The sequence below is a fragment of the Aethina tumida genome, chromosome 7 (genome assembly GCF_024364675.1).
Source record: "Aethina tumida isolate Nest 87 chromosome 7, icAetTumi1.1, whole genome shotgun sequence".
NCBI classification, from domain to species: domain Eukaryota; kingdom Metazoa; phylum Arthropoda; class Insecta; order Coleoptera; family Nitidulidae; genus Aethina; species Aethina tumida.
The window spans coordinates 17671264-17687406 of record NC_065441.1 but is presented as its reverse complement, the minus strand read 5'-3'; the positions used below and the strand labels follow the sequence as shown (position 1 = coordinate 17687406).

General features: G+C 31.2%; 1 protein-coding gene across 4 annotated transcripts in view; it reads right to left on the bottom strand.

Annotated features, from left to right (window-relative positions):
* The window catches only part of LOC109608953 (fasciclin-2), a 100284-nt gene extending 85708 nt beyond the window's left edge, over positions 1-14576 (bottom strand). For all 4 annotated transcript variants that reach the window (XM_020025518.2, XM_049970250.1, XM_049970251.1 and 1 more), the window contains exon 1: positions 14413-14576. In XM_020025518.2, the coding sequence (XP_019881077.2) occupies positions 14413-14461 (49 nt within the window). In that variant the 5' untranslated portion in view covers positions 14462-14576. The remainder of the gene's footprint in view (positions 1-14412) is intronic.
* Between the last annotated feature and the right edge of the window lie 1567 nt (positions 14577-16143).

Sequence of the window (16143 nt, the reverse complement as noted above, 5' to 3'; positions counted from 1 at the left end):
ATTTTTTGAGAAATTAGTTGGTTAAATTACAATTCGTAAATTTGTGAGGATTAAACGTCCGTTTATTTATGAATACCATTTTATATCAATGTTTTACATGGGAACAAAAATGTAAAAACATTCGTTACAAAACATTTTGAAATTGAATACAATGTACTTTACCACCTCATATTTAGTTTATTTGTTTATTAATTGATTTAAAAATGCAATTTTAACTTGTAAAAACTGCATAAACTTTTAATTAAATATTGTTTAATAAAAAAAGGTTTTTTTTAAAAAGTGTATTAAATACATTTTTGTTGCATAGCAATTTTCAATTGAGAATTAAAATTGCTATTGAAATCAAATATTGAATTTGGAACAAAATTGTGGTTCAGTTAACTAAAATGACTAAAATTTAGATTAACTTAAATAAAATACAATTTTTAAATATGTATTTCTTACGATATTAATTACTTTTAATTATACTTCAGTTTTGTTCACAAAACCGTATTGGTTTAATATACAACAACAAAAATCCGACTGAAACTGACTGAAATTAACTGTAAAACATTAAACTCAAAAATAAACTGAAATAAAAAACACAAAACTAAAGACAAACCGTTATTCATTTATAATTTCTTTCAACGTTTAATAGAATAATATACAATTTATATAATACTTTGGTGTCAACCTTTAGAAGCTTATGTCTCAAATTTCAAACAATTATCAATACTAAGTTGTTTATCGTTTTTGTGATACATTTCTTTCATTTGAAAGGTCCTGTATATCCAATATAAAAAACGAGTTACATTTTAAAATATAATTACGTCAGAAAGTCCACAAATGGGTTTGGGACGATCGTCAACTAAAAGTACGTAAATGGAACCATTTAAAAAATTGTTGTATAGTTTCGGTTGTTCCATAATTAACGTCGTTTTTTTTTCATATTTTTTAAAGCAAATGTATTTATATTAACAACAAACATTAATCAACAGTACAATGACCTTTTCAGCATATTTAACTTGAAAAATACCACTTTTGAAAAAGTCTTGGTTTTTAGAATCAATAAACTGGTCCAAAACAGTCTGATATTTTTTATAGAAATGGGTCGTTTTGGTAACGATTCCCTACACTGAGTTTCAGGGATTGGAGCTACCGAATCCAAATTTTGTACATGCAGGAATTTCGGGCTCCTTATGGGCTCAAGAACGGTAAAAAAATAGCCCAAAACATAAATAAATTTTTAAAGTTAAAGTTTTTTCTATAAGATAGTTTTCTTATTGATATTAAACGGTTAATTCTATCGATTGTGTTTTTAGTACTAAAATTTCAGCCTCTTTATGGTCTAATTTTGACCCAAAAGTAAAAATTCAGACTTTTTATTTAAATTTCAAGTTCGTGTGTAAGTTGTTACTTTAAGCCGTACTGTTGGATATACCGAATTAAAAATGTTGACAGTATGGGAATGTCAGACTTCTTATATATTAAACAAAGTTCCAAGTAGTTGCTTTTTTAATATAAAGTAATTTCAGTAAGTGTGTCGAAGCTACACTCTGGACTTTAAAAATAAAAAAACGACTATTTTTCAAGTCCAAAATTTTTACTTCTTGAGCCAAAATTAGCCCAAAAAGAGCCTGAAACACTATAAACATGATATAGAAACTACTGGACATCGCTGGAAAAATATATAGACGTAAAAGAGCACAATGTAGAGAAAAGTTTTATGTTTTCTTTGTTTTAGCGATATAAACTCTAAAAGTCTTTGCGATAATTTTAAATAAATTGCACAAATTATTGTAAAATTATTTGTTTATCGTAAATAAGTGAGTAAAAGTATTGAATTGAATTCCATCGGTGTTTGAACTCCATTTACAGCACCAGTCACTTACAGAAGTGACACAACGTCATTTGGTTCGCGCGATTTTGCGAATTTAGTCACGTACCGATTTTTTTTATTATTGCCTGTGAATTTTATCTTCGACGCTGTTTAAACAAGCCCGCTCTAATGTCCCGAAACAGAGCGGCCTTTTATCCAGTCGCAGCTGGAAAATGCGCACATAAATAACATCCTGGAGTGAAACGGCCGGTCGTGTTTATAATGACGAACCCGTTCGCAATTGTGTCAGCTTTTTGACGATAAAACGCCCATTTGACTGCGCCGATATCGCACCATCGAATCTGAATAAACGGCCGCTGAATGAAAACCAGCTTTCTCGCTAATTTCTGGCTGATATTCATCGCGTAAATAGTGGTTAAGTCTCCTTTTCAAGATTAAAATTCAATTGTGGAGTATAAAGATGCGATGTAAATTGGAATTTGCAGTGTTGCATGTTGCCTTTAATTGATATACTGTCCAACTACTCGGCCGAATGATTTTGATTAACATTTCGCTAATTATGGCCTGGACAATGTGACAATGGTGTCCATTTAGCACAAATGCAACGAACACCACAGTATTATTACAATGCCTCTCTGATTTAATGTCAGCTTTGAAATATGGCAACAATTATGTTTAATTGAAGTTAAATCATTCGCTTTTGATTTTAAGGTTTTAGGCAAAAGAAAACAAGGGTGTCTTCGACCCCTAAGCTCCCGAAGCAAACAAACAAATCGACAGGCGATAAAATGTGGCGTCCCCTGTTCCGCCTCTTTGGCATTGGACGTGCGTTTTTTTAGCAGACGACCAGACGTATTATATCTTGCGGTAGATGCAATAACTTTGTCTCGGGACCAATTGAAACTTGAATGATAAACGGGTGTGTTATCTATGTCGTGGACAAGAAACGTCTCGAGAATGAGACATATCATTTTCTGTCTCAGTCGCTGGATCCTGATGAAATTGTAGCATATGACATGACCTGACTAATTTATCAATGTCACTGTGTCTATTTCGACCACTTTCCTTGTACTTAATGAACTTCTTGTATGCTTATTTATTATTTATTAACATATTTAATGTATGAAGATAACAATTCGTAATATGAAAAAATTATAAAATAACATTCACTGTAAATAAAAATATGAAATTTAATTTGACCTATTTCATAAAATATGGCAGTAAAGGCGAAAAAATAAATATCACGATGGTGAAAACACGAGAACCCATATTTTACGTGAATAAATCAAATGTGCACTAATTTGACATCATTGCTATGCGTATTTTAAATGAACATGAATATTTGTTTTCGACACGTATAAAATGAAATTCCATGTGAGTATGCCGGAAAAAATTAAAATTATTATAAATGACCAATGAGTTCGACACGTTGACGATCCGGACAAAAAATATATAGTTAACAAAACCGGCACAGCATAATGGTCACTGAATATTAACGAACGTGTCAATTATTAGATTGCACGAATCCGTTTTCCAGCGTGTTAACTAAATTTCAAAAAACCCTATTTTTAATGTCGTTTCGGCAATATTTAAAAAAGTTCCAGTGGCAAAATTGAAAATTGCGTCAGTGATGCGAGTCGAATCAAAATTGACACGTTTCCGGCGAATTTATTTTTACGGGAGTTCATCCTCATTCGTATTCCGTAATCAAACACCTGAACTAAGACTGTCCGGATACAAAATAGATGTTTGCCACAAACTCCGACTCTGCGACACTTCAACTTTCCACTTCAATTTAAGGTAAAAATGTTCTTTTAGTAAACTGATTTAGTAATAGTAATCTATTGTACAGTCACAATAAAAAAAAGCAGAAGAATTTGCATCATTTTTTTTTTAAATATAACATGTAGGATTCTCATACATAAAAATATTTAATTATATAAACAACGTTTGTATTGATAAAACAATGGTATTTAATAGAAAAGCATGAAATTATATCAACAAAATAAACATGTTAATCTATAATTTATTTTTATTTGAAACAATATAAATAACAAAACAGAAAAATATCAATTTGTAAACTACAATTTTAGACATTTTTAAGAAAAATTTAAAACAACCAAATATGGATAAATGTGAATCAAAATGATATGTATATTATCATCGAATTTTTCGTTATATTAACGGTTTGTTGAACTAAATATACAAACACACACAATATCATCATATAATAGTTGGGCTGAAAAATTCCTAGGCTAGCATAGAAAAAATCTCTTTTTGATAGAATTTGATTTTATTTTTCAATATAGTTGCTTTCGAGGACGATACAACGATTATATCGGTATATATATATATATATATATATATATATATATATATATATATATAGTACGATTTGTCTTTAACCTCAAAATAGGCTTCAGTCCACTCGGCTGACTATCGGTTGGACTCCGGTGGGAAATGATAGAGCCATGTTTCATCCATTGCCACATATCGACGCAAAAATTCGGAATTATTGGGATTGAACAGCTCCAAACACTGCTCAAAATCATCAATTCGTTGTTGTTTTTAGTCGATTATGAACTCGCGCGGCACACACTTTGAACAGAACTTTCGCATATCCAAATATTCATTCACGATATGTCCAACACGTTCCTTCGACTTCTTTAGTGTCTCAGCTATCTCAATCAACTTCACTTTACGGTTATCCGAAATTATTTTGTGGATGTTTTCGTCGGTAACTGGTTCCTAATGCAAAGTCCGAATAATGTTTATCAACCCAAGCCTTAGCTTCAATAGTATTTTTTTCGCCAAAAAGCAATCCTTTTTATCCAACTAACAAAAGTTGCTTCACTCACAAACTAATAGTACGACAGCTGTCAAATTTATACAGGTTAGGACTAACTGAAAATCATAACATTTAATAATAGTAGCGCCATTTATGTGTCAGCCTACGAACTTTTCAGTCCACCAGTTATACAAAGTATGTTAATTTCGTTCAGTCAGATCAGGATTTCTGGCTCATCATGTAGTTTCCAGACACGTCCTGGCGTCTTAGGTTTGATTCAATTTATCTTACTCATATTTTATATGCGGTTTGATAAAATAAACAGATCGAAAACAATTGAAATTCTTGCCCCGTATGGCAAACCATGTCATTACATAAACATGAATAATAAAAATGTTGGATCGCAAGAGAAGCGTCGAGGATTTTAAATTCATGTGCCATTTTCACATGAAATCTGGGAAATATTACTTAGAACCTTGATCCAGTGACAATTTGGAACTGGTCCAAACAATCTCCCGACAAGTTTATTCCGTGCAAATATTCAAAATTTACCATCAGCAAATTCGCAACATTTTATGAAAAGTAAATTGATCGGTTCAAATTTGTTATTGTCCTAAATTGTCAGGAAAAATTCGTCTTCCAGCAAAAGGAGATTGATAACGGCAATCAGCTTCGTAAACTTCGACTTCGGTAATTACTTCCTTCATCTCATCGGGTTTCCGCGCCAGTCTAGTAATGCAATGCCACTTTTCAACCGAGTTAATTCCAACCACTACAGAGCACTGTAGCGCATCTTGCAACTAATTTGGTGCCGTTGCCGATTCACGAACTAATGCTCCTTCTCTGCCGCATACAAAACATTCTTATTTCTACCTACAAATACAAATAAAGATGGGAAATAGGGTCAAATTTTGCTGATCCGTGTTATTAATATAAAAAACTTTTACCTCCCGAATACTGGATGGAAAGCAATAAAATTTGAATCTCAATTTCCTTGTTTTCCTTCCATAAAGTAATATCATACGGGAATGTGAATGTTTATTGCATAAAGAACAATATGCCGGTTTCGTTTCAGGTACGATGCAATATCAATTTCAGTTCACCACATTAAACTAAACACATTTGTAGCACAATATCATTTCTAGTTCGACGGACGCTTACACTTAAAAAATTCCCAATTTGATTATTTGATGGTCTCGCTAAACTAAATTACATTTTATCCGGAGTTATAAGAGCGGTAACTTTTTAACCAGATTACAATTTTTACGTTAATAAAGAGTCAAAGGTTCGTTTCCTGTCGCACCGCAAGATGTGGAAACGCTTCGGTGGAACTTTTGATAATTAATTACCAGTTAGTAAACATTAATTATTTTTATTTCCAGGCAGCTAACTTGTCTCGTTCTCGGAGTGTTTTCAATTTAGCATTTTGTTTTGCTACAGTTTTACGCCACGTTACAGAATTTCCATCCGCTTTCAATTATTGGAAAGTTGCCAATCATTTATTGGAATAACCCGATTTATACCGCTTCAAATTGCTCTCGGAAGTGTTCGATCAATACATCAAGGAAAAAAACAAATCCGGATTTGTTTAATATATAAAATCCACAGTTCAATTCGGTAATAATAAATCATAATCAATAATTCGTTAAATACGTTTGGGTTCGTTTAAAAATAATCCGGGATTTTCATCAAAAAACATAAAAGTGGGCGACTTTCAATGATCACCTCTTGTTTCGTGAATTGAATTTCCAACCGTATCTTGTTACGCGTAAACATTTCTTTTGTGTAGTGAATTTCTGGAAATTTGGGCCTTTAAATTTTCATAAATTATGTAAATTTGATATTTGGAGGAGAAATTTCCATTTCGTCGCCTTCATTAGTAATCCAGCTTAAGATTCGCGCCCCTTTTTATTTTCAGATTACGTTGCAGGAAATTTTAATGTTTTCCTTTTGTCGCGTCCTTAGCCCAAATAAGAAATACCATTGCCATAGATTAATTAACTTGAAGAATATTCCGGTGCAGTTTTCCAACCAACCAAGAAAGAAGAATGGCAGAGTATTCGTTAAACAGTAATAACAAAGTTCAGGGCTCAGATAAATGGGCCTAACTTAATTAAAAACCAACGCGGATTTCAACGGATTAAAAATATTATTATTTAGTGTAATATAACAATAATTTTCATTGGATATCAATTAATGGATAAGAACCTCAAATATTTGAAAAAATATATATAACTAAAATTACCCTTTAAAAAATAGTGTGCTTCATTAAAATGTAAATGGAGACACATCATTATTTTTTTAATTAAATTTCACTGAAATAAACATGCATCGTGGCCGCAACTGCCAAATGGAAAAAATTCATTATTTTAATTATTAAACTTGTTCATAAAAAATTCAGAACATGTCAATTTTCTATTATAAAATGACATCCATGATTCGAGTAGTAGACGGAACTTCGAAATATGGAAATAGAATTGTGATATATAGTTTAAAGGGTGTCTTCATTCTATATTTAAAAATATAATTATTAGAATATATATATATAGGCTAGATTTATTTAAAAAAACTCTTTCCCCTTTTATTACTAATGAAGCTATTTAAAAAGAATTTACTTATTAAATTTTTAATGTATTCTAATTTTAATTTTATTTTCAATGTGAATTCTATAATGAATTTAAAAACATTCCTAACATGAAAATGAAGAGACTCACTCCAAGTAGCATTGTAGTTAGTGAATGTTTTCATTGAAAATGGTCATTTCCTAATCTAAATCTGTGTTTAAAACATTTTTCTGTCTACGAATTGAATTGCACAATGAACATTAACGTATTTACATTTTATGAGAAGATTCCAGTATTCGAAACCTTTTACTACGTCATTCAGATTTAATAATAAAGTGCAGAATGTAAACTAGTGTGGTAAAAAAGTGAGCGATATAAATAAGCAATAAAGGAAAATTGAAGATTCGCAGGTGTGCAAGTGAAGGATCGTTTCAGCCAATGCAAAATGATAAACCTGATGTGGCAAATAAGAAAGTCGAAACAATAAATATTTATAGTCGATCGTGCATTCGAATCGTTTCGAAGAACTTTTCAAATTTTACTGTCTATGAAAAGATTTATCTTCCGTACTACGATGCTGCGAAGGTAAGTACTTTACATTAATATTTCAACAAAGACAAACGGGAAGATATATCGAAAAGTCAAACAAACGGAAATATCGCACAAAGTAATAAGAAATAAAATCGGTACGATGTACGGGACATAAAAGTCGGGATGGAACCAGAACGTTGCATCTGATTGCAAAACTAAATTATAGGTCACATACAAAACAGCACGTTACAATAACACATGACACATTCTACAATTCTGAAGTGATGCTAGCAAATTATTAAAACGTAATTTAACATTACATGTATTGCTTCTCTTTGGAAAATATCAACTTGCTCAACTGGACGAGTTTTCCCACAGTATTAAATTTAAAAATCCATTATACATTTAAGGTTTTTAATTTCTCATTAACCAAATATTATTAGTTAATTAAAAACACTTCATAAGAACCTAATTAACAAAAGTAGAAAGTGAGCTTTTTATTTTTTCGTGCAAACATTCAAAAATCTCTTTAAAAAAAACGTTTTAATTATACAGATGTTTTCATCAGTAATTTAAATGTGGCAGAAAACACCGCCGTGACACAGATACACAGGACATTTTAATTTAGAAAAATTACGCTAGTTTCAACGTTTCCTTTTAATTAATTCATTTTAATTGTTCTGGATAACCATTAGCCTCTTTTACGAGCATAAAAAGCGGCATGGGTAGCATTGTGCCACCCCAGATGTGACACTTTAAACGCATGCATCGAAGGGTGACACGAAACAGACGACAGGTTACAAATTGTTTGTTTGCAGTTTTTAAGGGTCAAAAGATCGTTTTTTAAACGCCCCCAAATGCTCTCGGTTTGCGGATTGTCTATGTGAAAACCATAAATTTAGTTGACGTTCAACATGCACGTCAAACGCAGAAGACGATGTCAATTTACAAGTTTTTGCACTCTTATACACTAACTTTGGCTTGGGTAAACAATGATAAGGGTCGCTTTAAATTTGTTAGTTTGCCCACTGTTAACTGAAAGAAAACGCAGATTTTGTTCCAGATTAATATTATTTTGAATGCGATGTATTATTTGGAAATTTACCTAATAAATCATTGTTTAATTTTCTATCCTATTTCAATGAAAAAGTTTCGAAGTATTTGCAACAGTTAATTTATCCATAAACTAGTGAAATAAATTCAGTTTAAGCGTAAAATTACTTTACAATTGTTTAATTATAAATATTATAATAATATAATTGGAATTGCATTTATTTTATTAAGCTTTTTATAACAAAATAAACAGGGAAAAACATGTTTCACACTAAATAACCATCAGTTCAATTTCATTTACTGAATAAAATCCGTTCCGTTACTTTATATTACATTTTAAACCAGGTTGCTGTAAAAAATATTCCGTTTTATAAATCTATTATTTAAAACAATTTATATCGCAATTTAACAAAAATTACGCCAATTTAGTTGTTCAAACAGGTATGTCGATAATAATAAATAAAAGCCACAGAAACGTTTCCAGGTGCAAAACAAACAATAAATTTCATTCAGAAGGAGACAGGAAAACGATCCGGCCAAAAATTACAACTTAATTTCATTTCCTTCCCGTCAAATAAAAAAACCTCAGCGACAGTATCATTCATATAATAAGATGAATTCCAGATGATAGCGTGGAACGGAGAGTAACTAATTCACCCCCTGTCACTCCGACATAATGTCGGTTTGTTAGGCTTCTTTTTCCAGTTGCGAACCGGAGGGTTGGAAATACAATTATGGCTTATTTAACGTCTTCTTTTTCGCAATTATCAAAATTACATTCGAAAATTCGTTTACTTTGATGATGACACTATTTCATTTGCCTAATTACGATCCAGTTTGTTTAGAATAAAAGGGGCTGCTGTCTTTCCAATATGTTCCGATCAATGTGTTTAATTTGGAGACTTGTTTTGTGTTTTCGTGTATCACTCATCCCAAAATAAACTATTAATTAAATTGTTTATTATTGCCGAACATTCAAAGCTTTCAAACGTTCGTCAATCTTTCAGCGGGAAATGGTTTTTAGATGTAATTATGTACATTAGTCGACAGATATGAAGCAACGTCATTTATGTAATGCAGCAAAATCAAGGTAAAGTATATAAATATTTAACCTTGATGTTTGTAGGAAAACTATGATAGAAACAGCTTGATTGAAAATGTTTTACTATAACAAATTCCAGCATCTTTAGTAATGCTATTTCAAGACTCGAAATAACAATAAGGTTGTATAAACATGAGCCATTGTTAAGCAATTGAGTGCTGTTAAAGTTCAGACATATTTTAAAGGATTTCGGTGTCGACTACTCAGCTTGAATGCGTTTTTCTACTACTTCCGTATGAATAAATCTTGTTTCTTTTGAAGGGTTCAAATGTATTTTTGTGTTCGCCCGTGCATAATTTAGAAAGGCAGTACAAATAGTAAAGCTGATGAAGTCATAATTAGATATACAGATCATTACTAGCGAATTGATTTCATTTTAACGACGTTTAAAATCTTATCGGAACTACTAGCTAACAGGTAGTAGTCCCTAATTGGTAATTAGTGAAGTAATCAGATATTCCCGACTGTTCCACTTTTGGTGATAATCATTTTTACACCTTCCTAGTCAATTTAGTTTGAAATGTGATATTTGAGACGGTAACAATTTACGCGTTATTTTCTTATTTAGAGTGGGAAATTGCTTTTTAATGTGAATTTTGTTTTAGAGATAAGCGTGCAATTTATACCCAGAATAACATTAAAAATAAAATTTTTATGAGAACATTAATCTAGAATTAACTTTAAAAATAATAAATATTATGGTAATGCAACAATTTTAGTTAGGCAACAATTAATTTAATCAATATGTGTGTGTACACAACAGTTTGTGTATACTATTTACTTATTCCAAATTGGTATCATTTTTAAGTTTTATTTAAAGGTGTGATAAGAAATAACATTGGAATTTATAATTAAACTATTAAATTTATATTGTTTTTATATTATTTAGTGAAGCCATGAATGTTGAATTTCTAAAAAATTAAAAACAGACATGCTTTATATTCCCGAAGAATATTAATCTTGATGGAAATCCAATTACTTATTACTTGAAATCTTAATTTTCAATACAATCTTAAGCTAAAGATTAACATAAAAATAAGCGGACTCGTGAATTTTAATTTTATACCTTTGGAAATAGTGACCGTCCATCTTAGTGTTAAACAAGAAGACGCAACATGTTTATTGTGTAATATTAATGTAATTCTGATGATTTACTGCTCTTGACAAACTATCTGGTAGTCCCGAGAAAATTTATAGCTGAAAGTTTGTTTAGTAGTTCAGGTATTTTTCAATATAGTTTCCAGTTTGCTAAGTGCTGCATTATCTGACAAAAAGCCAACAACAAGTGAACAGAGAAATAAGAAAAAAAGGCCATTTTGTGTCGGAAGATGAAAATCTCCAAGATCGTGTAATATCCTTAGGTAGTAACAACATTTTAATAAAAGCATTAAGTCTCTTCGCTCCGTTCCGTCACAAGATCTGCTTTAGTCGGAGTGGCTCTTTCTTGGGGGGATTTTCGTAACGCGATACGTGACGCTTTATACGTTTCCGCGGATAAAAATGGCACAGAGATTAATAAAAGCCGTTCAAATACATAAATGTCGGCCGCAAACACTAAAAGTAAACATCACGTTTGCGGACGTTTTTCTCCATTGGAAAAACCGCCGGTCGATGTAAGCGGTGTGCCACTTTGCAGGAAACACAAAAGACTATAAAAGAATCGACAAGTCGCGATAGGAAAGTTGGAGCTACACGCAAAAAAAACGGACGTGTTTCCGCTAAATAATGAACAATTATATTATTATTAGTTGAAGTAATATTAATGAGAGCTCGAGACAAACAGACAATGTTTTTTGCTACGGATTAACCTAGTTATTATTAAAAGGAAAGTGCACATGTTTAATAGTTAATAATAAAATACGTTGCAATATTACAATTTATGCACTTTTGCTCTTCTAAATCTAGTCACAAGTGCTTTTGCTATTTTAATCATTTAGTCTAACAGAGTAAAAAACATTATACATTTACATTTAATAATATAAACAGGTTGTTTTTTGTGTGTGACACAGTAGAAGTTTCTAGTGCACATATATATTTTAAATGTATCTTCAAGTCAAAGGTTTTTGAGATTTACCTTCATTTTTTACCGAATAATGTATTAATAATAATAATAATCAGTCCATATCTTTTTTGATATTGAAATTGCTTGTTGAAATTGAAGTAGAATTTTCAGTGTATTAAAAAAGTGTTTAAATATTTCAATAAGGGTCTCTTTGGATCTTATCAGAAAGTATTTTATTTCAAATAACTCTTTCTGTATATATAAACATATAACATTTTAAATTTCTCTCTATTGTTTTTTATATTTTGCCAAAAATTTACATTTGGTATTACAACAAATATCTCTTTAGATCTTACCAGATTATACTACTATGTCCAAAAAATACCCAAAATCTGTCTATTTAAACTACACAGAATGTTTTTTTTTTGTATGACCCAATAGAAAATTCTGGTGGAGATAGAAGATTTTATTTATTGCTTAATAATTTTAAATGTATCTTCAAGTGAAAATTTTTTTAAATTTATCTCTTTTGATATTGAAATTGCTTGTTGAAATTGAAATAAAATTTTTGGGGAGTTAAAAATGTGTTTAGAAATATTAAAATATTTCAATAAGGGTCTCTTTGAGTCTTATCAGAAAATATATTATTTCAAATAACTCGTATATATACAGTAGGAAAAGCGTTTGACCCGTCTGAATTTAGAGAAAGAAATCATGCATGACAGAGACAGTAGAAGTCTGCCCCATAATGGAAGACTTAGTGTCTCTATTGTACATGATGTCTCTTTCAGGATTCAGATGAATTAAACTCTTTTCGTACTGTATATATAAACATATATTTGACATTTTAAATTTCTCACTATTTTTCTTTAATTTTGACAAAAACAAACATCACAATTCATAAATAGCATATAGCTTTACTATTTTTTAACTATTTCAACAAATCCCTTTTTAGATCTTATCAGAATATACTACTGGTTCCAAAAACTACCCAAATTCTGTCTATTTAAACTAGGCATGTAATTATTATGTAGACATGATAATGTTGAAAAATGCTTTCGGTGACCAATCTCTATTGTAAACAAAAATATTTTATTGGTACAAAATGTTCAAAGAAGGCAGAAAACGGGATAAAGACGACCACCCACATCAACTAATGAGCAACACGTCGGTCAAATCAAGAAATTAGTGCTTGCAAATGGTCGATTAATAATAAAGAATCTTGTTGATGATGTAGGCATATCAAACGGATCGGTCAATACTATTTTCAAGAACGTTTTTGGCCTCAGATGCGTCAAATCTCGATTGTTACCGAAAATACTGATATTTTTATATGAGTGTTTTCGCCAAAAATGCTTGAAATATCGTTCCACAGCCACCGTATTCACCTGACTTAGGTCCATGTAACTTCTGGCTATTCGTTAAAGTCAAAAGACAAGTTTGGAGACATCGTTTTAAGTCGATTGAGAAGAAAAAGCCAAATTAAAGAAGGTGTTGAAAGTCATTCCGGAAAATGACTATTTGGAGTGCTTAGAGGATGCGAATAAGGGTACTGTATTGGATGGAGAGTAGTGAAATAGATTTGGAGGAATAAATAAAATTTTTATTTTATGACAAGATTTGTGGACACAGTATTATGTTATTCTGGACAGTTCAACTACTCTTCTATAATTCGAATTATTTTCTAAATCGATTTTATTACATAAGCAAACAGTTGTATAGACATTTAAGGAGATATTTGTATTTTATTAATTATCTTCATATTTTTTCAAATACAAAAATTAATTAATAATCAGATTTTCAACAAATTACTTGAACCAAAGCTGTAATTAAGACTTAACTTGTTATACAATTTTTACGTTACCAATTAAGAACTTTAAAAGCCATCAGATACATAAAATGAATAATTTCAAAAAATATTAAATTTTTAAATAGGTTTTCAATATTAAATCAGTCTATATACAAAATTTATTTGGATAAATACAATATCTTATTAGATTTTTTCAAATTCAATTTAAATATGTTGTAGAAAAATCAAAAATATTTAATTTGTAATAATATACAAATGTATAGGACTATAAATAACAATAACTAAATATTAATCGGCATCGATAACAAAGAAAAATATTGTATCAAATAATATATCAGAGTAAATACGAAATTTTGTTTCGACAATTTATACAATTTATATTTATTCAGTTCCATGTTCAATTTAATCTATGACAATTAAATTTTAAGCAAAATAATCGTATAAATTAAATTTTAATAAAATCCAGGCCACTCCCAGAGTTTCCAAACTTAAATGACAGAAACATTAAATTCACTTTGAAGTTACAAACAACTTGGCTGCCATTCAAAACTATTAAAACAAACTATTAAATAAACAGCCTAAAAACATATAAATCCAACGATAAACAATAACAAACTAATCTCCAACGAAACAATCCGAAAACGTTGGGCGCCAACGAAACGCAACAGTCCTACTTAAATTTTGTGAGGTTAGATCTCGCACAAAGCAACAAACAGGTAAGCAAGCACTCAAAGTTGACTCACCTGTTAAACAAACGGCGAGAAGACAAAGTAAAAACGTCGGAGACCTCATGTTCAGACTGCGCGTGTTGTCCTCCTCAAAACTGAAAAACACGCACCGGGTATCCCCCGGGAAGTTCGGAAAAGTCGACGGGAATACGTGCGAAACGGAAAACAGAACGGGCAACGGGCACAGCACACACCCAATGGAAGCGACGCGACGACTATTGCATTTAAACGTAACGCGCGCCGCGCGGCGGAACAACCTGTTCGAGCGATTACGGAAACGGTCGGACGGACCGACTGCAACGTACCTACAACATTTAAAGAAAAAACTATATTTTTATGGGTCAGGGATGGTTGGGCACCGGGATTTTCACTGGACACCTGTTCACCATTGTTGTTATTGTTCACGCCAAATTTGCCGACTGAGTCTAATCTAGATAAAAAAATGATAATTGATAAGAGATGTGAGGATGATAGATAGATAATACGTTATCTCGTGCCAGCATTGCCGTATTAACCAAATATTTAAAATTTTATAATAAAATATTTCCAAAAAAAATATATAACAGTCATGTGAAAAAAAAATAAGGACCTTGTATAAAATAATTTGAGAATTTTGTCTAAATTTATTCAAAATTACACATTAAAGTGGCAACTAGGACTTTAGGTACAAAAATTTTTGTCTGCGGGTAGCATGTTTTTATCGGCTTGTGCGTTTTTATCATTTTGTAAGATGTGCACAAATTAGTGTGTAGGAGATAATAGGGACATGGCGTTTTAATTGATGAGACTTTAAGTATTGTGCTCCTAAATCACTTATAAACTTATGTGGTATATAAGTTGCTACATAAGTAAAATGAATGAAAATATAGTTAATTTTAATCGCAATGAGAAGAACACCTTTGAATGACAACTGCATAAAAAAGGTATTTTATACCGGAAAATAGCCGAAAACTTAAATTACTCGAAGACAATTGTCGGAAATACAATAAAATATAAGTCCCAAAAGAAAATGCGAGGACGAAAAGCCAAAATAACTCTTCTTTTTCTTCTTTTCAATCGTTAAAAACATTAAAAATGATTTTACTTTGACCGTTCACACTCACACAACTATTCGGAAATTAATAATTAAGAATAGTTTAAAAGCGAAAGGTCAATAGGAGTCACTTTCCAATCGAATCAAAATGTTAAAAAACAATTACAATTTGGTAAAGAGCTTGCCTACTAGCCAGTGGAGAAATGGCGCAATATTCTTTGGTCAAATGAGACCAAATGTAATTTGTTAAACCCCGATTGCGGAACTCAACATGTCCGTCGGCCGCAAAACACTGTGTTCAAGTCACAATTTACTATTAAAACAGTAAAAACACGGAGGAGGATCTATTATCGCACGGGGATGCTTCTCCTAACAAGGTGTCTGTAATGCGTACACGTTTTGAGGACAATAAACGACTGCGATGGGTGTTTCACCAAGACAACGATCCGCTTCTAAGCTGGCCTCTCCAATCACCTGACTTAAATCCTATCGAGAACTTGTGGCTCGTTGTAAAGATAGCTCTGAGGGGTAAAAGTGTCAATAATAAAGAAACCCACTGGTTCCTCGTCGATGTTTGGCAGTTATTAAACATAGAGAAATTCATTCAAACATATATATTTTTGGCAATTCTGAGATTGCTCCTATTTTATTTCACACTAAAATTTAAATAACTTTATAATTAATTATTTTTCTTTTCTGTTCTTAAAGAAATT